We start from the raw sequence: 24,540 nt of genomic DNA, 5'->3' as shown, positions 1-24,540 counted from the left end.
TTATTGATTCCGGTTCTTAGTTGCACTGATGTTTTGCAGGTATGACTACTCTGGATACGGACAATCGACAGGAAAGGTAATCAGTAATGAATACCCTGTTTCGCGAATTATTAATAAAGGTTTTGACGGTTACTGTGACCATGTTTTAAGGTGTTATAGGCGTCGTTAAAGGTTAAATGTCGAAATTCAGGTTGGACTATACAACAGTTGTATATGTTGTACGGTGTAGAATCTGAGCTTTATGTTAATGAATATGAGATGAGATTTATTAGAAAGTATTGAGCTCATCCATTTACAAATTAAAAACATGAACTTTGAATTAGCTCAAAAAGAATATATATAAGCTCGGATTCTTATACCTTGATTGTACAATGCTTATGGTACAACTGAATGTATAATTCTATTTGGAATGTGTCGTTTTACTTGCGTAGCTTATCTATGAAAATTCCGTCATATAACAGTGATTAATTTTCCATGGAACAGCCAACGGAAAGTAATACATATGCAGACATAGATGCAGCATATAAATGCCTAAAGGAGAGGTACAAGGTTAAAGACGAAGACTTGATATTATATGGACAGTCAGTAGGAAGTGGTCCGACAGTCGATCTAGCATCACGTACTCCTAATCTACGAGGCCTTATTTTACATACCCCTATCCTCTCTGGTATGAGAGTACTCTATCCTTTCAAAACCACTTGCTGGTTTGACATTTACAAGGTATTTGGATTTTCAGAAATATCTTATTTGTTTTTCAGAATCTTCAAATAGAAACCTCAAAGAATCTACTGTATAATTTGATGATCAAGTCAAGATATCGGAAATTCAGTCCATATCTACAAATTCAGAGATGTTGTCATGGATCGTTCTTAGAAAGTAAAACTCGAAAATTGTTTAAATGTACATTCAAGATCGAAAATTCTAAGAAATTTGTTCGCTGATTGTAAAAATCTGTAGGTTTCATTAACTCCTATAATAATATTGAGTTCGACATTTAATATTAATGTTACAATCGATCTATCATTAGTTCAATACCCGCCATAACCAACCCAAAAAGAAAATTTACATCATGCACGAAATGTGTCGGGTGAAACAAGCAAGGATATATGAATATTGGTTCATCATCGTCAAGGAAATGATCAGTTAGCTGACCTTAATTGGTTCATCATCGTCAAGCGTTGGGTTTCGAAGAGTTCCAAAGAGCCAGTCCATTAGAACAGTATAATGGCCGTAGTTATGCCGGTAAGTGGTGTGGTGGATGGTATGGTAGCCTGCACCCATTACCGGCCATATTTTGCCGTGGATGGAATCGTGAAGGTTGGCGGTCCACAACCCCTCAAGGAAAAGGAGGGCTACGTGAGTACGGAATTGGATCGGGATCAGAAAGAGCGATATGGTATGAGGCAAGGCTTGTAGTATGCCATCTAAAGGATGAAATGCAAGACCTGAAAAATTGGTAAACCAAGAAATTAATTAGGAATATTCTCTCGTGTACCCCTAAACTTTTTCGTTTTCTAAAGTGTACTCGTTTTTCACAAAAAAGCTTTGAACGATAATAATTCTCTGTTACGAGTTTAGAAAAAAGTGATATTTTTTTCAAACCGATTATCTCGTCAAGGGCTTGAATTTGAAAAAAAAAAAATTCACCGCTTTTTGAACTCGTAGCCGGTACTTTTGGTTGGTCAAAGCGTTTTTAACGAATAAATTTTGACCGACCGTAATTCCCGACTACGAATTGAGACGTCGGTGAATTCTTTTTCAAACTGAAGACCTCTTCAAGACGATCAATTTGAAAAAAAAAGTTTATTTTATTCTGAACTTGTAGCCAAGAGTTATTGACCGTCAATTTTTTTTTTTGCAAAAAAAAAGAGGGGTATATCTTAGAAAATAAAGGGTAAACAAGAGATCGAGGAAAGGATGGACGTACCTGCGAACGGAGAAAGAGTGGATTGTTTGTTGTAGATGTGATGGGTAGTATGGAGGAGCTTGTAGAGTGGTTTAACGTCGTGCAACGCACGGTGCGTCCAATAAATCCCGAACTCAATGAGCGAAAGATAACTAAAGAGGGAAACGAGGTAGAACGGCCAGCCAACGTCGCTTACACGAGGAAAACATTTCGTCCATCCGCTTTCAACGACAAATTCATTAAGAGTTAGATATAGGGTGTACCATGGCATGGCCTTCATTGCTACATATATTTGTAATAGCATTGATTTCATCGACGGTACGCAATCTGAAATATTTTTCAAACTCGTCAACTAATATTCATTGAACCATACTCGTCAACAAATGGATAACACATCATAGATGGATTAGGTAAATAAATGACCTGGACAGAGTGAATAACTACACTTGTAGCTTCGTTTTTCGCCTTGAAAATGACTTATCGATAGGTGATTGAAAGATTACCCGTCACAATCTTTCTATTTTGCGATAACACAAAATCATGCTATAATATTTTAGGAGGGTGCCCAAATATATCAGTATTTGAGACCCAAAGGGCAACCATCAAGTCCTACCAAAACATTTTTACTACGAAAAATCCACAATAATAAATTCAACGTGAATTCAAGTGCCAATAATAACAAAAATACAAAGCTCTTTATAGGCCCTAGCTAAATGGCCTAATCACCAACATTCATAGATTTAGAATCCATAATAATGGACACATATCTAATGTTGATCGACCCTACGATATACTCCCTCCGTCCCAGTTAATAATTATTATTTTCTATTTTTAGGTGTATCAGTCAATAGTTATCATTTTTCATTTTTAGATATATATTAGTCAATAGTTATCATTTCCATTTATAGTATATATTATCCCATGTGCAAGTGGTAAGCTTGAGAAACAATATTATTAGTATTAGAGTACTATCTCACACCTTTTGTCTTTATGTCGAAACCAAATGATAAATAATGAGTAGGACGGAGGGAGTATAAATCGATAATGCTAGTTGTTTATGTGATAATGCTAGTTGTTTGTGTGTGAGAGATGTCGTGTCGCCAAAACAAATCCTCTGAGTTCTAATGGATAGGATGTACAGATGTCAACTAGTTTAGTTGGTAAAGTCATAAGAGGTAATAATTATAGTCTGAGTTCAAATTCTATCAGCATCAAAATCGCACTTATATCAACTTCTAAAAAAAAAAAAAAAAAAAAAAAAAAAACATAATTGGATGGGGCCATAGACGGAGTACAAGTGCAGGGTGAGACATCTTGATGAGATTCTTTATGTGAGGTGTGGACTAGGATCTAAGAATGGTTTGTTGTGTACTTGTGTGAGGTTTGACAAGTTGTCGTTATATGTCATGTCTTAGTGAATAGTTTACTTTGCCTTATTTTGTGAAGATGAAATAAAGCAAATATTAACTATTGACCGACAGAAGGAGTATATACTATTAAACCGGAAATGAGAATATATGATTGATGAAATAACCGATATAGGTTTTGTTAAACACTTTAAAAATCGTAATTCTTCTATTTTTCCTCTTACGCGTAAGCGACCGAGTGTCAATTTTTCCCAACATACATTATTTTGATGTCCCTTATCGTACTATTAACCGGAGTTTTTGAGACACAGAGATAATATTATGGTTGTAAAGAACGTATCCATGCTCATAAACTTATGAGACATAGTCCTTTTGAAATACATATAAACCAAAAATTAGTAGGCATTCCCGTCACCAAGAAAAGCCATTAGACAACAAAAAACCGCAAAAGCAAAGCATCAAGAAATCTAATTAAAGTAAACTTTTAGGAGACAAAATTGCACGGGTGATTGATATTAAAACAATAATTCCTAAACTAAATTGGACCATAAAGAAGTGACAACATTAAGAATCAAGACTTAATCTTGTCTAATCCTTGCCTCTAAACACCAAACAATATGAGTAAACAATTAAAGTAACTCTAAAAAATTTTATATAAAAAGGGTAATGTTGTGTGTGATGCAATGTATAAAGCACATTTTGTTAAGGCATATTGAGTGCAACTAGGTATGGTTTAATATAAAGATAAGATGCTCAAATTCTAGGCTTATGGACCAATGGAGGCTCCGATAAGAGATGGAGGGGTCCGTGACACCGAGCCCCTCTCCGAATTTTATGTTTTGTAGCAATTTTGCGGTGTATTTTGTAAAAGGTACGCTTGGTCTGTCTTAAATTGGGCATATTAGTTTTAAGCTTAAATTAAATAGCAAGGGAATCGTCCCTTGGGTTGATTAACGGGAAATTTTTTACTTTTAGTTAAAACTATCGATTTTTATTTACTTTCCATTAATAATTTAGGTCCCGAAGAACAAAAATTTGATAGCGAAGTTAGACTATGCACTACTACTTCATTATTAAATTGAGAGTTTCAATTTTCTTCTAAATTACGTATTAAACTGTGACCGTTAAATTGTTTCAAAACCAAAGACGGTTTATTAGAACAAAAAATTCTAAATTGGATAAAAGTCGAGACTCTAGGGAGATGTAGCATGAAACCAAAAAACTCATCAACATTTGCAAAACTCCTTTCCCATGCAACTGAATTAAGTGATTATTTTACTAATTTAGATTGGGAATTGCATTACCCGCTAAATGCACCCAAAATATCAACATTTGGGAATTAGCTAGTTGCATCGTTAATTTAAATGTGCATGTTTAATAAAAAGACGATTAAACGATCTCTCAAAAGACTTACTCGACTTCATCGACTATATAAATAACTACTCGAGCATGAAACACTCGCTCACGTACCCCTTGCCCCTTCCCAAGTATAAAAACCATCAAATACGACCTTTCATGTTAAATTAAAAGAAATGCAACGACAAATTAAGATTTTACTGTGCTACTAGTATAGTATTTGTAAGACTCGAGAAATGTGGGGGCAGTTGTCAGTTAATTGCCATTTGCCAACACTTTCTGTAGTCTTCCCCCGTTGATTCTGCGATAGGAGAAATTGTTCAAATTATAATTTCTTGTATGCGAGACTGTCTCACGTAAAAGTATTATAACGTAACACATAACATGTTAACCGACGAAAGAGAGAAAAATTTAGTCACCTATCATACGAGAGGTGTCACAAACTACAATAAAATTGTCCTAAAACTGTATTACACGAGGATTAGTATTGTAAACGAATACCGTATGAATCCTACACTTTAATGTTATTACCGAGTTTATATGTTATAATATCCATGTGAATCTTGCACAAAAAAAAAAAATGAAAAATGATAACTTTCCTTATATTTATCTTCCTGTTTTAGGAATACAGATCACAAAGAAATTGTAACATAAATGACTTTTAAAACTTAAAGAATTAGAAAAATACAAATTAATTTTATATAAGAATGTTTTAGGGGAGCTCGCCTTCGCTGAGCAATGAAAATTTCGAATTTTTAGTTAAGATTTTCAAACTTTTTTCAAAATATCTAGTAGGAACGATCGCCGTTAGTTATATCGAACTCATTTACTATTATTACTCACCTCATTTTACATACACGATGAGTTTATATAGTTATGATTGAATACGAAGGATAAGACTCTAAAGTCTAAAACAAGAATCATGATGACCACCAAATAATAATGTACTCCTTCGTACTCTTACTTTCATCCACCCAACAAAAGGGAAAGCACACGGTCCAAAAAGTGAACAATCAAAAACATGCGAATAGAGAACCAAATAATGACAATAAAAATCATATACTAAAATGATAAGAAACGGTCTCTTACTAAAATATCAAGAGATTATCATTTATGAAATAAACGATAACTAAGCGTCCAAATGAAATATAAACACAACACAATTTTAATCAAATAAAATTCATACTCAAGAATAAAACCTCAAATATGATTATAACACTTTTGTAATAATTTATTCTCGAGTTTAATTACTTGTGTTATACTCTCACCGTTCGCTCTACCTTACTACATTTAACCAGATTCCCCCTACGTATTTGGTCAAATGTAGTGAATTTGTCTAAACAAATGTATATAATTAACGGTATATATATAAAAAAAACTACGTGAAAAAATAAATAAAATGGGATTATTCTCAAATTTATTTACTAGAAATTTATACGTGTTTCCTATACTATAACGTTATGTTCGGAATTTACCCAGTGCGCACCTATTAAAAATAAATAAAAACAAGAGAATTAAGTACATATATACGAACCTTTTGGAATATAAAGATTGCGACGCCAATAATAGATGATAACGGACCAAACCAAACCCGGAACCAAATAAACAATGGACCCACTTATGAAGTTCCGAAGCCAAGCTTGAAGAAAATGAGGAAGTTGAACCTGCACCGCCGACGGTATGAAAGTACTCAAAACGACGTCGTTATAGAATGTTGTTTCCTTGAGGAATAAAGCTTTATATTCATCTTCGAGAGAACTGTCCCACATCGCGCTAATACTCAGTAAATCACTCCAAACTCTGGAGACATATAATATAATATAATACAATACCGTGTATACTTCGGAGTAGTATTGAAGTTGGTTGGTGATGAACTTTATTGTTCGAAAGAGTGTGAAGTGAAGTGAGGAAGAGGGGAGTGTAAAAGTACAGGTTGTAGGACTGTTTTGTTTGCTAAGGTATTCTCGTGGAATGGGTGTATTTATAGGTAGACCTATATTCGGGCCGAGCTAGAGGCGGGCCAGGCTCTTCTGGTCAGGCCCGGGCAAAGCTAAGGGGAGGGCAGGCTTGGTCGGGCCGGGCTGGGACATGCTTGACCTGGACCTGGTGGGAACGGACGGGACTGACGAGCCTAATCTAATTTTTTATTTTTTTCTAAAATAGACGGGCCAGGGGGTTAGGCTGGGAAAATGAAACCTGGGTCAGACCAAGGGGAAGGGCGAGCCATGTCGGGATGGCCCGTGCTGTTGGCCTGCTTTATTTACAGGTTACTAAATTCTAAGGTGTGTATTATTGTATCGCATCATAAAAATAAAAGAAGTATTTTAATTGGTTAGAATGTACGGTGACATGATATATCATGTGTATTTAAAGTTTTATTTATTTATGATTCAAAAATAGATAACCAAATTATATCAAATTGTACTCCATATTTGTTTAAGGCTAACGGGTTAGAAATGTGTGTTAATACGAAGTATGACGTACATAGTTGGGCAATAGTGGAGCAAGGGGGCATTAACTTATATGGAAAATTAAAAGAAATTATCTTATATACATTGTTTTTTGTGTTGACCAAGAGTATTCCCTATCGACAATTGGAGCAATCTTCTTCGGGGTACTGAAGGCAAATTTAATGGGTTGACCCCTCCCAAGTTTGGTTTTTTCATTCGCAAGAGTCAGAAATCGAACCCCTGACCACTTATTTAAGAGATGGGAGCCTTTAATACTCACACCAGCCAACTTTGGTAATAAAACTTGACCACCTGAATTCAAGTTTTATTACAATGTATCTATTCAAATCCGCACTCGCCCCCGTTGAAAATGGAAAAATCCGAAATTTTTAGTTAAATTTTTGAGTTTTTTCAAATTTGCCTTGTGAAATTACTCGTTCGCCCCCACTGAAATTTTTCGCTCTCCTAACGGGGAATCTCCACCCTCGATATCATATATTTTATTTTTTGTGACCATGAGTAATATAATATCGAGGGTGGAGATTCAAACCTGGATTCTATGATCCATTTTATTCTTCTTAACTAGATCACTAGGCTAAGATATTTTCAGTAATACAAGAGAGACTCCTTAAACAAATAATTTGTAATACCAATCTGATTTAACTACCTCGATATTCGTACAACTATTAAGCCAATCAAACACAAAATAAATAAATAAATAAATAAATAAATAAAACTATTAAGTTGGTGGCATTTTTTCAGTTTTTCTAACGTGAATTTAAGCAAATACTCCCTCCAATTCTATATTTTCTCCCCTTTGTTAGTGGGCACGGATATTAAGGAGGGGAATAAAATAAGAGTAAAAGTGTTGGGTGAGGTTTGGTGATAGGAGAGAGGGGTGCATAATTAGGAGTTAAATAAAGAATTGTGGGGCCAAAACATTAAGGAAATTAATAAAATATAAGTAAAAGGGTTGGGTGAAGTTTGATGATATATAGGAGAGAGATGAATAAAATAATAGTAAAAGTTTCCAAAATAAGAAAGGGAAAGAAAACCTGAATAATCCGTTTTAGGAAATAGGACAGAAAATATAGAATAAAAGGAAGTATATTTAAGATTCAATCATGATAAATAGAAAAAAATACTCATATTTGCCATTTTAGTGAAGGAATCTTAAAGTATTATCTTATATAACTTCTTATCATGTGATACAGGTTAGAAAAACTGTTCTTTTTAATACTATATATGGTCATATGGACTATAAAGACACTTAATAGTGCCATGCATCATTCAAATTCCTTTCTTATTACATATACACATCTCTTGATGTTATCTACTTATCCCAAAATTGAGGAGCATCATATTACTACATACTAGTTTGAAAGCCCGTACTTCGTACGGGTTAATGACCTTGATTATTTTAAAACTAAGTTATAGAACATTATCGAATAGGTGTTTCGAAGTTCAAATCCGGGTATCACATAATTCTAAAAAAAATGAAATATCCTAATCCCTTATGATCTCTTAATACGTACTTGATTCTAAGCATTAAGTAGCCTCTAAAGCTTTGTTATCTCGCATTCTAGCAAAATTTATTAAGTACTAATCATCATAAGTGTAAGCCAATAAGGACGCTTTGATAACCCTTATGATTAATACAAAGACATGTGGGAAATTAGTAAATAGTTTACATTTGCTATATTTTGGTAGGGAGAATAAAACAAATGTAAACTATTGACTGAGACGGAGGGAGTATATATTTTGTTTGAACTTCAAATATGGACAATTTACTTACACATGTCATTCTTATAAGTTAGTCATTTCAAGTTTTTTTGTTCAATTAATAAGACCGTCTTACATAATAGTAATAATAATTAATCTTCTAATTACTGATACATAGAGTTCATTTTTATGTTCTTTCTTTCACAAAGCACATGTAATGTATACTCCTATGATCATCTTACTGCTATCATTCCATCATTCCACCGTAAAGGCATAAAAGATAAATCCGTCTATGTTTTTTGCCACTATAAGCAAACATATAATTTATTGACAACAAAATTAAAGTTTCTTAAATTCCAATTTTAACCGTTAATAATAGAAACTCTTAAGAGCTTTATATCACAATAGTTAAGTGACTTAAAATATTTTGGCAGTTTCAAGGATGTCTTCTATTTATAATCATAAGATCGGCCTACCTTATGCATGCTAATCTTTCAATGTGGGACAAATCTACTATTTATACGTAGTATATTCACAACACCTCAATTATTTTTCAATGTGAGACAAATAACATACTAATAAATACACCATCTTTTTCACACCTAGCTCGACATCCAACCCGAATCCTGAAATACGGACAATTGCTACTCATTATATTTAATAATAGTTATTGTTCCGGGTGTAATTCCAGAGCAAGTATCGTTACCACCCGTGGCTTGTAGAATAATGTCTTGAGTTGAACCCTTCTTGCCTTTATGGTTCCTCTCGGCCTCTCCTGCAACAATGAACGAACTGAGGGCTTGGCTTTGTGCCAAGCGTACTCACTCCGACGCTCAAGTCAGTAAACTTAAAGGATTAAGTTGTATTACTTGGCTAGATATGTATTGTAGAGAGATAAGGAAGATATTACCAGATGAATAGTGTGTTTAGGTTAAGTTGTGGGATCCTTTCCTCAATGAAGGTTGAGGAGTATTTATAGGCTTTCACCTTTTGTCACGTAGTGGCCAAGTGGCCAAGTGGCTAGCAGGTGGAAAGACTGATCTACCCCTCAACCGAGGGACCTATGGCAGGCCGGCGGGCCATGTTGACTCGCCGCCGAGGGGTCTTGGATATGAGTACGCGGGTATGTGTCCCGGCTGGCAGGTTGTCGCGCCGAGACCCAGGCTACCAGGCCGATGGGCTCCATCGGCTAAGCAGTCTGAGTTGTTGACTTGCTGTGGATATCTTTGACCTTGTTCAATATGTTGACTTGGTCAGCGGTGCAGAATATGCCCCATCAATTTGCCCCAGCGTAGTCTATGCCGTGGTATGGGCTCCGATGTACGTTTGAGCGTATATTCTGCGCAAGTAATTTGTAACTGTTGTTTTGCATTGGCTTCTTCTGCGGCGGCTTCTTTTACCTCCGCCGGTCTTCCTTGGGCCGTACCATATCCCCCCTCCACATGGATGTGTATTGGGCATCCGATGTGGAAAAAAAAAAAAAAGGGACGCCGGGCGAGACCGGTTGAGAGTGCCGGTAGTTTTTGATTGCCCCCGGCCGGCGCTGTCTAGCTTGGTTGATCATGTGGCCGGCGGAGAACAGATGCTTGGGAATTTGTTGAGGAAGGTGAATAGGCGGAGGGATATGAATGGGCGTGTTGAAGACGCTTGGTCACTGTTGCATTGATTGACGTCTAACTGTTGCAACGATTGACATCCCGTGGTTGCATGTCCGACACGTGTCTGCATGCTGATTGGATGATGCTTCATGGGCCGTTCGCTGATTGGTCCTTCTTTATGGGCTTTTCCCTATAAATAGGGTAGTTATTCCGTGAAATTGGCCACCAATTTCATTTTCCAAAATTTTCTTCTCTCTAAATTCTCAAGAGCTTCCTTGTTTTCTAATTTTCAGAGTTGTTACTCCGGCGAGTGTTTTTCTTCAAGGTAAACGGACAAATTTCTTCACTTTTTATTTTGTTAAATAATTATTGCTATTATGTCTTCTGCTGACGCCGGAACTAACACTTCTGCACCGGAGGGTTCTCCGTCGCGTCTTGATGGGGAGGGGATATTAGACGCCATCCCGATAAGGTTTGGGGGCCCTAGGTCTCCTTCTCCCGCAGTCGATCCACCAATTTTGGAGGAAAGGGAGGATGAGGATGACGATGCTGATGAGGGTGAGAGGACTCCTTCTGGTGGTGGGAGGCTGTCTCTCCCGGATCATGGCGAGCCCTGCACGACTGGTCTTGACCGTGCTTGGTCTCATAAGTTCGCCAGTTGTTCCGGCGAGACTTTTTTCGGAGGCCATTTCTTCCTCGGTGAGGGGTACAAGATCGTTATCCCTAAGGAGGGTCAGGTGGTCTGTTGCCCTCCACCGGGTCACACCGGCGTGTATATCAAGCACCTGGAGTATGGGCTGCGGTTTCCCCTGAATAAATATGTCATGGCCATCATCAAAGCCATGAACGTTGCTGTGGCCCAACTACATCCGCTGGCCATGAGGACGATAGTTGGCTTTGTGTGGCTCTGTCTTTTTAGGGGGGAGATCCCGACAGTCAACTTATTCCGCCGCCTTCATCATTTACGGCCGTCCATCGCCGGTAAAGTGGGGTGGTACAGCGTACAGACAGAGCCAGGCTATGTCTCCGTGAACAAACTTACTTCTTGCAAAGACTGGCAAGGGCGATGGGTGTAACACCCCGTATTTTATTAAGATGGATAAAATTCTTTTAATTGCTATTTTGAATTTAATTACATCATTTAACGATTTATATATATATGCTTAGCTAATTAATTAATTTCATCATAATTCGATACGTTAATTTTAATAATCATTAATAAGTTTATTTAAAGTTAGTTCGAGTTTATTGAAATTAGTTCGAGTTTATTTATTTAATAATTTCCGTTTCTTTACGAGTCCTTATGAAAGTTGTTTTAAGTGAACCCGAGTTGGATTTTGGGAACAAAACCGTCCAATTAGCTATTTTGAGCTTATTTCACTAAAATAGCAATTTTTATTAATATCCGTTAGTTTCGTAAAAATCGCTTATAATTCCGATTCAAGCTGATATCGTATTATTTCCGTTAACTAGCTGAGTTTATTTTATTTTCACTCATTAAATTTATTTATTATTGATTCCGTTTTATTACTGAAACTTTTACTTAAATCGGTTAAATTTAACTCGAAACGATTTTAATAACGATCGAAGTTTCTTAACGACGAAGAAACGTACGTATAATAAATAGCAGGCTAGCGGTTCGTCTCATTTATAAACAACGCACGCCTGTTTTTCTTCTTCTTCCTTCTTTTTCCTTCCTTTTCGCATCGTTCTTTGAAATTTGATCTGTTAATCGACGTCGGTGCTTCGTTCCTTATCCGTTTTCAACTATTTTTGTTCCATAGCGCTCCTTTCGTCGTTCTCGTCAATCCGTTGTAAGTAAAATTCATTTTCATTATGTATTTGTACAAACCCAATTTATATTTTTAGCTTTGTTTATTATAAGACGGTTGTATGTACTAAAATAGACGTGTCAGTAGAATATTTGTTAGTCATAAATGATTAGTTCAATCGGAAAAAGGTAATAATGATAGGTTACTCAAGTATTACTTGTTAAATATGTGTATTTTGAAAGCTGGTTAGTCTGTTTTATAGTTGAGACGGTGTATAATTATATATAGGGATCATTATGGATGTTAATTAGTCAGTTGTATAGTTGAGACGGTGTATACTGATATGTGGAGATGATTGAGACGGTGTATACTGACCTCTAGGGATCATTTGGGATGCTAGCTAGTAAGTGGTATATTTGAGACGGTGTATACTGACATGTAGAGATCGTTTTGGGATGCTATTTGGGATCTTGTTTAGTTGTGGTATTGTGCGATAAATTAGATTTGTTTTTGAGTCCGCTTTGCAGTACTTTGGGACATTTTGGGACTGTTGACTCGGTTTAGGACTGGTTTAGGATTGATTGAACTCTGTTTTGGTACCAGTTTTGTGCGACCTTATTTTTTTGGGACAGTCGAAATGGAGGCCGTGTGGGCTGTTTTGGCCTCGGTTTTGGGAGCCGTGACAGGCTGAGTTGGCTCAGTTTTGGGATGGATAAAATGGTGCTTTATGGGACTATTTCTAGGGCGTAAAAGTTGTGACAATTTTCTGGGTATGCCTGTCAAAAGGGAGGGTCATAATGGTTTATGAACATAAGACAGTAGCTAATGAATATGATTTACATGTTTTGATTTAAATTAATTTCCGTCTCATATTTTATATAACGATAATTCGTTAATATCGTCCCTTCACATAATTATTTTAGGTGGCTCATATGTGGTTGAAGAGGAAGAGTAATTTTGGGTTTTAGAAGCTTTCTCAAGTTATTGCTTGTCTCTTTGATAGCTTAAGGTAACTATTCCGAGTTACTCGACGAATTAATGTCACATTAGTAGTAAATGTGGTGCTTGTTGTTTGTTAAGTGTTTAGGTGATTGATAATGTTTTACTTTCATTTTTCACATGATAGAAATTGGAAATAGCATGAGAATAATATAGCGATAAAATTTGTAATTTGGGCCAAAGTAGGCCAAGACTACGAGTGGGCGGATTGACCGAACGAGTTTGGTCAAGCTAGGTTTAAACCAGTCAGCCTCGATTTGACCGATGACCCGTCGCGGGACTCGGGTCGAGGGTTTGTCTTTGAGGTGAGATTGGTTGTTTTTGGATGTTTTATGTTGATGCCTTAATAGTTGTAATTATCATTTCACATGTTGGTTGTTGGATGAATTGGTTGCCTTATACTTCAGTCTTCTTGTCTTGTTACCATTTTAGCTTGTTCTCATGAATTATGAGATTAACGGTTAGCTGGGGTTTGGATTATTATTGATATTGAGGATATTGTTGGTTTGTCTGCTGAATAGACATTTATATAGCCTTTCACATGATAGAATGTTAGCATTTATGTTGGTAAGTTGGACTTTTTGCCCTCTTATGGTTAAGTGGGTGTCTTACTTGACTTGTGTGGTGAGTCTTGTGTGGTGTGGGCTAAAATATTCAAGCTGGGACTAGGTCCTAGGTGAGTATTTCGGCCTTCATCATAGATAGGTCTTTATAGTCTCTGACGAGTATATGTTCACTGCTTGATAGCCTTTGTGTTCCTGACTAGTGGATTTATATCCAAGTTGGGGCATGACCTCAGGTACTTATTTTGATAGTATGGGGTCAGCTTAAGTACTAGCCAACCCTTCGGTGGTGTCCTTAGGGTACTCACTTCACTTTGTTTTAAAAAAAGTTGTGGGTCTTGGGTGCGGTGGTGTGTATCCGCATGTCTAGGTCTGCGCAGATTTTAGGCTAGGGTTGTGTTGTCTCTTGGCCATGTTTTCTTAATAGTAACCGCTGAGCCAAGATACCGGTTCGATTACCTTCCCTACCTCGTGGTATAGACTCGAGTTACAAAGTGACTATTGACGGTGCTAAGAACTTATGCCTGTCTTTGATATATTGCCCTTTCTTGTATGGTGATTCTATGAATCATAGAAGGTGAGATGCAAGCCGGCTATGGTTGATAGAGTTTGGATTCCTGGATGTTATGTGATTCACATGATAGTGTAGTATGAGTCGGTCTAGTATTCACATGCTAGGACTATGTGGCGTTATATTGTTGTTCACATGATAAGCACGATTGCCTTAGCATCTATATGCTAAGGCGAAGTGTGATTCGTATTCATATTCTTATGTTTACATGTTATATTAATTATGACATTTCGTGGTTGGGAGAACTCGGAGTTACTCCCCACTGACCGTGGCTTTCGTATTTGTATAAAATGCGAATGACAAAAAAAGATGCATATATGGGGTACATGGACGAGCTAGCGAGCAAAGTAACCTTGGGACCTAGACTGGTTTTATTTCATTGTGACCCTTAAACCCTTTTTGTGTCACATACATTTTAGGGACATATGTCTCCCTCTTTTTCTTTGGTTTGTATCACTTTATTCTCGCATGACTTTAGCATAGTTATGTAAATTAGTCTCGTTAGCATTTGCGGTGTTGGCATCCCCTTCCGGAAATGTTTGTGAATGGTTTAGAAAAGTTTTAAAAATGACAGGTTTTAATTAGTTAAACCAATTACAAACATATCCTGTCAGTTTTTTCTGTAGAATTACGTGTTTACTTTTCCGCAATAAAGGAGGGTGTCACAGTTGGTATCAGAGCATATTTGCTCCCGACGCACGTTTGTGCACCCCAATATAAATAACTTGACCTTAAAATAATAAACTTGAGAGATGGGTAAGATGGGTAGATTTAGGACCTTATGTTGTAATCTCTTTGTGTTTGCTCTTTGTTAGGTACTAACCTGTTTGTTGATTGTCATTTAATAATTGTTGCGTTCTTAGATCAATGACCGTGAGCTTATCTATAGCTAACGGAGTTATTACCCTTATTATAAAAAAATTTGAACTAAAGGTTTTGAAAATATTTTAATGTTTTTCACTGGTTTTAACGTCAATTAGTGTTAAAACTTGTTATTGGAGACGTCTGATAATTAGTTTTATCATTTGTTGGTGTAAAAATGTATTTTTATGCCTTTGAATTGGAATATTGATGTTCTTGAGTGATCGCCAAGAGTATCTCCGTTCCATTGAAAGGACACTTATATTTTACGAAGATCAAGATTTAGTGCCGATTGCTGAGGATTGAAGATTTGTTCAACCTTTGAAGAATGCTTTTACTTCCTTGCGAGATGTTTCTCGTTCTTTTTGTATCTCTTTTAGCCTTAATCTCTTGGTGCTTATCCTCCTTCTAAACTCGCTTCTGTTTTACTTTAAAAGCTACGCTTGTACTCCTAATTGTCTTTTGTTCCTTGCTAATCCTCCCTTAACGCCATTTGATAGTACTCTTTCTTTTGAGGAATGTTGACCTTGGTTGGAAAACTTAACTCTTGAGGAGATTGTTTGTGTTTGACCCTTTCCTGGTTTTGAGAGGATTTGATGTTGGAAAAACTTAGGTAGTGTGATGAGACATACTTGGTGGTTCTTATACCTATAGATCCTTGATAGAGTGAGTACGTTGGATTGGGGGATTTTGTGTGTCAAGTGTGAGTTGCATTGGTTACTAAGGTTATGGGACATGGCATTGTTGTTTATGTTTGGGATACTAGTGCTTAATGCTTGACTTAAAATGGATGAAACTGAATGGTGGATTTGAGGAAATAGGATTGACTAAGTAGTCGAGTTTGTGATTGGCTTCCATAATCACTTTGGATATGAGGGTTTGATAATGTATAAGTTACCATGGGAGAAATGTTAAATGTGGGATTATTAGTTGGTTTTAGTGAGTGATATTGATTACTACTTGAGGTATGGTATGAGAGTTCTTGAGTTGAGAGAGATTTAGTATTGAGAAGAATTTGTTAACCCTATAGTTGTATAGACCTTGAGGTCGCATTGAGTACTTGAGATGATGGGATGATGTCGTAGCTGAGTGTAGCTGAGTGTAGTTCCGCTTTTGGGAATCCTTGATAAGTAAAAGGATAGAGAAACTTGAGATCCTATTGATTTTTCAGATTTTGGGGTTGGTATGTTACTACCTTGTTTTGAAATGAGAACCTTGTGGAATATTTGAGGAACCTTCTCTTGGAGTTTAGAGCTTGGTATTGGGATTCTTGATTGAAGGTTTATTTTTTTTAAGGAACCCATAGTTGTCACTAGTTGGATACGAATATAGCTTTGTTGGAAGCCTTGACCTTAGGCTTGTGAAAGTTGTTTCTGGATGTTTGAGGATTTGGAGCGATAAGATCACACTTATAGTGGAGTACCTTGTTTCAGGGAATAGATTAGGATGAGGTAACATAAGCGATTGAGGAAACCCTTGGGAGTGATGTGGTTATGAGTTTTGTTGTTAGGAAGTTTTCGAACCGTTTTGAGTGATGTTGTTGTTTGAGATAAGAGTGTCCATGCGTTTCTTTGTTGTTTAATTTTCCCTTTCTCCTCGTTCATAAGCGTTACCGTTCATACCTCATTTCCTTGCTTCATCTTGCTCTTCCTTTAAATTTGACACTCGTATCTTGTGAAACTATATCTTTGACATCCTTGTAATTTTGACTTCAATTTTTACCCTATGAAAGTCATTATAGCTCTCTTGTGGCTTAAGTTTGAGCTCTCTTAACATACTTTGTTTTTATGCTATCTAAGTTACTTTCCTTTTTGTACAACTTCTAAACTTTCAAGCTACCAGTTTCGATTCATTCTTAAAAGTTTATGTCACTTCTGCAAACCTAACCTATTTTTGAAGACTTGAAAATGAAAATTTGATTTAGTTCCCTATTCCTTTCTTGAATATAAACTCATTTATCGTAATTTTAATTACTAGACCCGAAATTTCTTTAAATTTTATCCCATTTCTATTAACCTTGATCTATTTATGACTTCTTTGTCAAAGTTTAATATTATATTTCAGGAATTTAACTCCCCTTTTAGTTTAAAGGTGAAACCTTCATTTCTATTTTGTCTTTCGCAAAAGAAAATTTGAGTGGATTGCCTTTTTCTTTGATTTTGACGTTGATCGGATGATAGAACTAGTTATTAGAAACGTTTGATAACTTGTTCTACGTTTGTCGGCGAATAGTTTTTGTTTAAAATTTGTCTCTGACTTGGAAAGTTAGCGTTCTTGTGTGCACGACAAGGGCAATTTCGTTCCATGAATGAGACTTATACATTTGAAAACTTTTCATTAATGTTTCTGAAAGTATTTTGATTTTCGATTTATACAAATGATTTCCCTTTGACCTTATCTTGGATTTGGAATGTGATGTTCTTGAATGCGCAACGAGAACACTTCCGTTCCTCTGATGAGAATTTGGTTCTGTTGGAAAATTTTATTTGAAACTTTTGAAAGAATTTTGATTCTTACGATAAGTGACCTTTTAAATGTTTTGGTTACCGATTCCAATTTCAGTTTTATTTTTATAACCTTTCATTTATACTTTCAAGTTTCGAGGACGAAACTTTTTAAAAGATGGGGTGATTGTAACACCCCGTATTTTATTAAGATGGATAAAATTCTTTTAATTGCTATTTTGAATTTAATTACATCATTTAACGATTTATATATATATGCTTAGCTAATTAATTAATTTCATCATAATTCGATACGTTAATTTTAATAATCATTAATAAGTTTATTTAAAGTTAGTTCGAGTTTATTGAAATTAGTTCGAGTTTATTTATTTAATAATTTCCGTTTCTTTACGAGTCCTTATGAAAGTTGTTTTAAGTGAACCCGAGTTGGATTTTGGGAACAAAACCGTCCAATTAGCTATTTTGAGCTTATTTCACTAAAATAGCAATTTTTATTAATATCCGTTAGTTTCGTAAAAATCGCTTATAATTCCGATTCAAGCTGATATCGTATTATTTCCGTTAACTAGCTGAGTTTATTTTATTTTCACTCATTAAATTTATTTATTATTGATTCCGTTTTATTACTGAAACTTTTACTTAAATCGGTTAAATTTAACTCGAAACGATTTTAATAACGATCGAAGTTTCTTAACGACGAAGAAACGTACGTATAATAAATAGCAAAGGCTAGCAGTTTCATTGTCTCATTTATAAACAACGCACGCCTGTTTTCTTCTTCTTCCTTCTTTTTTCCTTCCTTTTCGTACTGTTCTTTGAAATTTGATCTGTTAATCGACGTCGGTGCTTCGTTCCTTATCCGTTTTCAACTATTTTTGTTCCATAGCGCTCCTTTCGTCGTTCTCGTCAATCCGTTGTAAGTAAAATTCATTTTCATTATGTATTTGTACAAACCCAATTTATATTTTTAGCTTTGTTTATTATAAGACGGTTGTATGTACTAAAATAGACGGTCTGGTAGAATATTTGTTAGTCATAAATGATTAGTTCAATCGGAAAAAGGTAATAATGATAGGTTACTCAGTATTACTTGTTAAATATGTGTATTTTGAAAGCTGGTTAGTCTGTTTTATAGTTGAGACGGTGTATAATTATATATAGGGATCATTATGGATGTTAATTAGTCAGTTGTATAGTTGAGACGGTGTATACTGATATGTGGAGATGATTGAGACGGTGTATACTGACCTCTAGGGATCATTTGGGATGCTAGCTAGTAAGTGGTATATTTGAGACGGTGTATACTGACATGTAGAGATCGTTTTGGGATGCTATTTGGGATCTTGTTTAGTTGTGGTATTGTGCGATAAATTAGGATTTGTTTTTGAGTCCGCTGCGGAGTACTTTGGGACATTTTTGGGACTGTTTTGACTCGGTTTAGGACTGGTTTAGGATTGATTGAACTCTGTTTTGGTACCAGTTTTTGTGCAGCCTTCCGATTTGTTTGGGACGATCGAAATGGAGGCCGTGTGGGCTGTTTTTGGCCTCGGTTTTGGGAGCCGTGACAGGCTGAGTTGGCTCAGTTTTGGGATGGATAAAATGGTGCTTTATGGGACTATTTCTAGGGCGTAAAAGTTGTGACAATTTTCTGGGTATGCCTGTCAAAAGGGAGGGTCATAATGGTTTATGAACATAAGACAGTAGCTAATGAATATGATTTACATGTTTTGATTTAAATTAATTTCCGTCTCATATTTTATATAACGATAATTCGTTAATATCGTCCCTTCACATAATTATTTTAGGTGGCTCATATGTGGTTGAAGAGGAAGAGTAATTTTGGGTTTTAGAAGCTTTCTCAAGTTATTGCTTGTCTCTTTGATAGCTTAAGGTAACTATTCCGAGTTACTCGACGAATTAATGTCACATTAGTAGTAAATGTGGTGCTTGTTGTTTGTTAAGTGTTTAGGTGATTGATAATGTTTTACTTTCATTTTTCACATGATAGAAATTGGAAATAGCATGAGAATAATATAGCGATAAAATTTGTAATTTGGGCCAAAGTAGGCCAAGACTACGAGTGGGCAGTTGACCGAACGAGTTTGGTCAAGCTAGGTTTAAACCATCGACCTCGATTTGACCGATGACCCGTCGCGGGACTCGGGTCGAGGGTTTGTCTTTGAGGTGAGATTGGTTGTTTTTGGATGTTTTATGTTGATGCCTTAATAGTTGTAATTATCATTTCACATGTTGGTTGTTGGATGAATTGGTTGCCTTATACTTCAGTCTTCTTGTCTTGTTACCATTTTAGCTTGTTCTCATGAATTATGAGATTAACGGTTAGCTGGGGTTTGGATTATTATTGATATTGAGGATATTGTTGGTTTGTCTGCTGAATAGACATTTATATAGCCTTTCACATGATAGAATGTTAGCATTTATGTTGGTAAGTTGGACTTTTTGCCCTCTTATGGTTAAGTGGGTGTCTTACTTGACTTGTGTGGTGAGTCTTGTGTGGTGTGGGCTAAAATATTCAAGCTGGGACTAGGTCCTAGGTGAGTATTTCGGCCTTCATCATAGATAGGTCTTTATAGTCTCTGACGAGTATATGTTCACTGCTTGATAGCCTTTGTGTTCCTGACTAGTGGATTTATATCCAAGTTGGGGCATGACCTCAGGTACTTATTTTGATAGTATGGGGTCGGCTTAAGTACTAGCCAACCCTTCGGTGGTGTCCTTAGGGTACTCACTTCACTTTGTTTTAAAAAAGTTGTGGGTCTTGGGTGCGGTGGTGTGTATCCGCATGTCTAGGTCTGCATAGATTTTAGGCTAGGGTTGTGTTGTCTCTTGGCCATGTTTTCTTAATAGTAACCGCTGAGCCAAGATACCGGTTCGATTACCTTCCCTACCTCGTGGTATAGACTCGAGTTACAAAGTGACTATTGACGGTGCTAAGAACTTATGCCTGTCTTTGATATATTGCCCTTTCTTGTATGGTGATTCTATGAATCATAGAAGGTGAGATGCAAGCCGGCTATGGTTGATAGAGTTTGGATTCCTGGATGTTATGTGATTCACATGATAGTGTAGTATGAGTCGGTCTAGTATTCACATGCTAGGACTATGTGGCGTTATATTGTTGTTCACATGATAAGCACGATTGCCTTAGCATCTATATGCTAAGGCAGTGTGTGATTCGTATTCATATTCTTATGTTTACATGTTATATTAATTATGACATTTCGTGGGTTGGAGAACTCGGAGTTACTCCCCACCGACCGTGGCTTTCGTATTTGTATAAAATGCGAATGACAATGTGGGTGATGCATATATGGGGTACATGGACGAGCTAGCGAGCAAAGTAACCTTGGGACCTAGACTGGTTTTATTTCATTGTGACCCTTAAACCCTTTTTGTGTCACATACATTTTAGGGACATATGTCTCCCTCTTTTTCTTTGGTTTGTATCACTTTATTCTCGCAGCTTTAGCATAGTTATGTAAATTAGTCTGTTAGCATTTGCAGGTGTTGGCATCCCCCTTCTGGAAATGTTTGTGAATGGTTTAGAAAAGTTTTAAAAATGACAGGTTTTAATTAGTTAAACCAATTACAAACATATCCTGTCAGTTTTTTCTGTAGAATTACGTGTTTACTTTTCCGCAATAAAGGAGGGTGTCACAATGGGTGTACGTCCAAGTGCCGGAGGACTACCCATTGCCTCGGTCTTTCCAGAGCCCCGTTTACTTACGGTGTGAGACCCGGGAAGAGTATGAGAAACACATCTCCCGGGGTAACAAGGTCAAGATGGACGCTTCGTTTGTTCCTCTTACTGCGGACGAGAAGCGGGCAATGCGGCTGTTTGACGCTGAGGAGGGATGGCTGCCCCCGACTCAGATTATTCTTCAGGATGAGCTGCTATGCCGCGTCGGCCTCATACCGGCCCTCAACTGGGGTGAGTGGGGTCGGTGTGAGGCCCACCTTTGCTTGTTATGTTCTTTTCTCAGAGCTCTGTTTTACTTCCTTTATGTAACTCTTTTTTGATTTCTTGCAGATCGATTTGGTCAGGATCTGTCTGAGAAGGACTTGAAGAGGCTAGGGCTTGATAAGGACGGGAAGGTTGTCCAGCGGCGTCCTACGGCTGAGTTGCGTGATCGTAGACCGGCTCCTAACGAGCTCATGGATAAGGAGCTGAAGTCGCTGGATCCGGCGGCGGCCCAGGCAAGGGTTCTCGGAGGCGTGCCAAAGAGAACGAAGAAGGCTGCGACCAGGTCGGCGGTGGCGTCTGTGCCAGCTCCCTCTTCGATTCCAGTGGTTCAGGAGCCTGTGGAGGTCACCGAGATCGCTGATAGGGCTGTGACCGTTGCTAAGGTCCTTTCTCCTCCGAAGAAGAGAAAGGAGCCTCCGTCCGCTTCCGTCGTTGCCGGGGAGAAGTCTGATTCAGCCGGCCCTCGAACGAAGAGGGTCCAGACTGGTACGGATCTAACTTGTGGTTCGGATTTAGCCGGTTCGTTGGACATCCCAGATGACCGGCTTTCTGATGTGTCAATGCATGGTGACATGGATGCTCTGTGTAAATTTTTTGTCGATCCTTCTTCGGCAGCCGCCGTTCTCACTGAACGGCAATTGGGGAAGCAGCCTGAGAAGGCTATTGAGAAGGCGGGTGACAGAAATGTCATCGTTGACTCCTCGGTTCAGAAGATTCCTCCCTCCGAGCTTGTGGCGGAGGGTGTGAAATTATATAAGAGGATGGCCAAGTGGACCCAACAAGCCGGCTCCTACATCTTGGAGCAGGAGAAAACCATGGGCCAAGCTGCGCCACTGATCGCTAAGCTTAAGCTTGATCTTTCTGCCGCAAGGGGGGAAGCCGCGAAGGCTAAACAGGATCTCTTTGCTGCCAGCCGGCGCGTGGAGGAATTTGAGAAGCTGCTGGGGGCCGAGAGGGCCAAAGTGGAGGAAGCTGATGCCGCCACTGCCAAGATGATGGGGGAGCGGGACAGGTACAAGGATGCTTATGACGCCGTGGCTGCCAAGGGAGAAAAGTGGAAGGATATGTTTCACAACCAGGCCGAGGCGCTCAGGGACGCGCAGGCTGCCATTGCTCAAAAGGAGAAGGATATCGAAATGCTTCAAGATGTTCTTCTCCCTAAAATGTGCGCCCAATTCCGGGACCAGGCCGAGGAGGCGGCCAGGGAGGCAATAAGAAGACTCGTCTCCGAGGGCTCTTTCCCGTGGGATAAATTTGAACACTTACGGACGAGATGGCGATCTTTGAAGAGGCGGCTGCAGAGAAGGCGGAGGCAGCGAAGGCGGCTCAGATAGCTGAGGCCAAGGCGGCCTATGATGCGAAAGTGAAGGAGGGTGAAAGGCTGAAGTTGCTTGAAAATGTCCAGCCTTCCTCGAAGCCGGCCGCCGAAGATGCTGCTGCTACTGATGGAGGGCAGCAACAGGCATAGGGAGACGGGCGGTCGTCACCAGACTCACCTGGCGTCTCGGATAGCTTTAGCTGTTCGGGGGCCAATTATTGAGCCTTCTCTCCCTGCCATCCTTTTGGCGCTTCAAATCCCAAGTCTGTAACCTTTTGTTTTTTTGCTTCCTCGCTTTTTGTAAAGCTTTGGTAGGTAGAGTTTAGGCTATCCTTATGGGGACGGCCGTCGTTTGTACTCTCCTTGCAGTTATCTTTAATAAAGTTATCTTATCGGCCTTTGGCTTGGCCGGGGCTTCGATCATAATTGACCGCTAGATTGGCGTCTCAATTGCACCGAGTATACGTTATTTTTTTTTTTTTTTTCTTTTTTTTTTTTTTTTTTAGCGTATCGAGCGGCGTGTTCCCCGTCGCTCTCGGCTTTGACCGAGGTAATCGTGGTTGCGGCTTCGATAGCGTTCGTAACTGTGTAGGCATATTGACCGCTAGATTGGCGTCTCAATTGCACTGAGTATACATTTTTTTTTTAGCGTATCGACCGGCGTGTTCCCCGTCGCTCTCGGCTTTGACCGAGGTAATCGGGGTTGCGGCCGATAGCGTTAAATAATCGTGTAGGCATATTGACCGCTAGATTGGCGTCTCAATTGCACTGAGTATACATTTTTTTTTTAGCGTATCGACCGGCGTGTTCCCCGTCGCTCTCGGCTTTGACCGAGGTAATCGGGGTTGCGGCTTCGATAGCGTTCGTAACTGTGTAGGCATATTGACCGCTAGATTGGCGTCTCAATTGCACTGAGTATACGTTTCTTTTTTAGCGTATCGACCGGCGTGTTCCCCGTCGCTCTCGGCTTAGACCGAGGTAATTGGGGTTGCGGCTTCGATAGCGTTCGTAACTGTGTAGGCATATTGACCGCTAGATTGGCGTCTCAATCGCACTGAGTATACGTTTCTTTTTTAGCGTATCGACCGGCGTGTTCCCCGTCGCTCTCGGCTTTGACCGAGGTAATCGGGGTTGCGGCTTCGATAGCGTTCGTAACTGTGTAGGCATATTGACCGCTAGATTGGCGTCTCAATTGCACTGAGTATACGTTTCTTTTTAGCGTATCGACCGGCGTGTTCCCCGTCGCTCTCGGCTTTGACCGAGGTAATCGGGGTTGCGGCTTCGATAGCGTTCGTAACTGTGTAGGCATATTAACCGCCAGATTGGCGTCTCAATCGCACTGAGTATACGTTTCTTTTTTAGCGTATCGACCGGCGTGTTCCCCGTCGCTCTCGGCTTTGACCGAGGTAATCGGGGTTGCGGCTTCGATAGCGTTCGTAACTGTGTAGGCATATTGACCGCTAGATTGGCGTCTCAATCGCACTGAGTATACGTTTCTTTTTTAGCGTATCGACCGGCGTGTTCCCCGTCGCTCTCGGCTTTGACCGAGGTAATCGGGGTTGCGGCGTCGATAGCAACTCTTCTCTTTGAGTTCCTGCCTGGTGGCA

At 38.4% G+C, this 24,540-nt stretch overlaps 1 protein-coding gene across 1 annotated transcript; it reads right to left on the bottom strand.

Annotated features, from left to right (window-relative positions):
- Window positions 1-938: 938 nt before the first annotated feature.
- LOC141615408 (delta(7)-sterol-C5(6)-desaturase-like) lies at window positions 939-6,570 on the bottom strand. Its single transcript, XM_074433776.1, has 3 exons — window positions 6,164-6,570; window positions 1,928-2,233; window positions 939-1,445 (listed from the first exon to the last, which is right to left on the bottom strand). Exons 1-3 carry the CDS (start codon window positions 6,396-6,398, stop codon window positions 1,144-1,146), a joined length of 843 nt encoding a protein of 280 aa, XP_074289877.1. The 5' UTR covers window positions 6,399-6,570; the 3' UTR covers window positions 939-1,143.
- Between the last annotated feature and the right edge of the window lie 17,970 nt (window positions 6,571-24,540).

The sequence above is a fragment of the Silene latifolia genome, chromosome 11, assembly GCF_048544455.1.
Source record: "Silene latifolia isolate original U9 population chromosome 11, ASM4854445v1, whole genome shotgun sequence".
In the NCBI taxonomy this organism is placed as follows: Eukaryota; Viridiplantae; Streptophyta; class Magnoliopsida; order Caryophyllales; family Caryophyllaceae; genus Silene; species Silene latifolia.
Note: the sequence above shows the minus strand (reverse complement) of the source record. Positions and strands in the feature narration are given on the sequence as shown.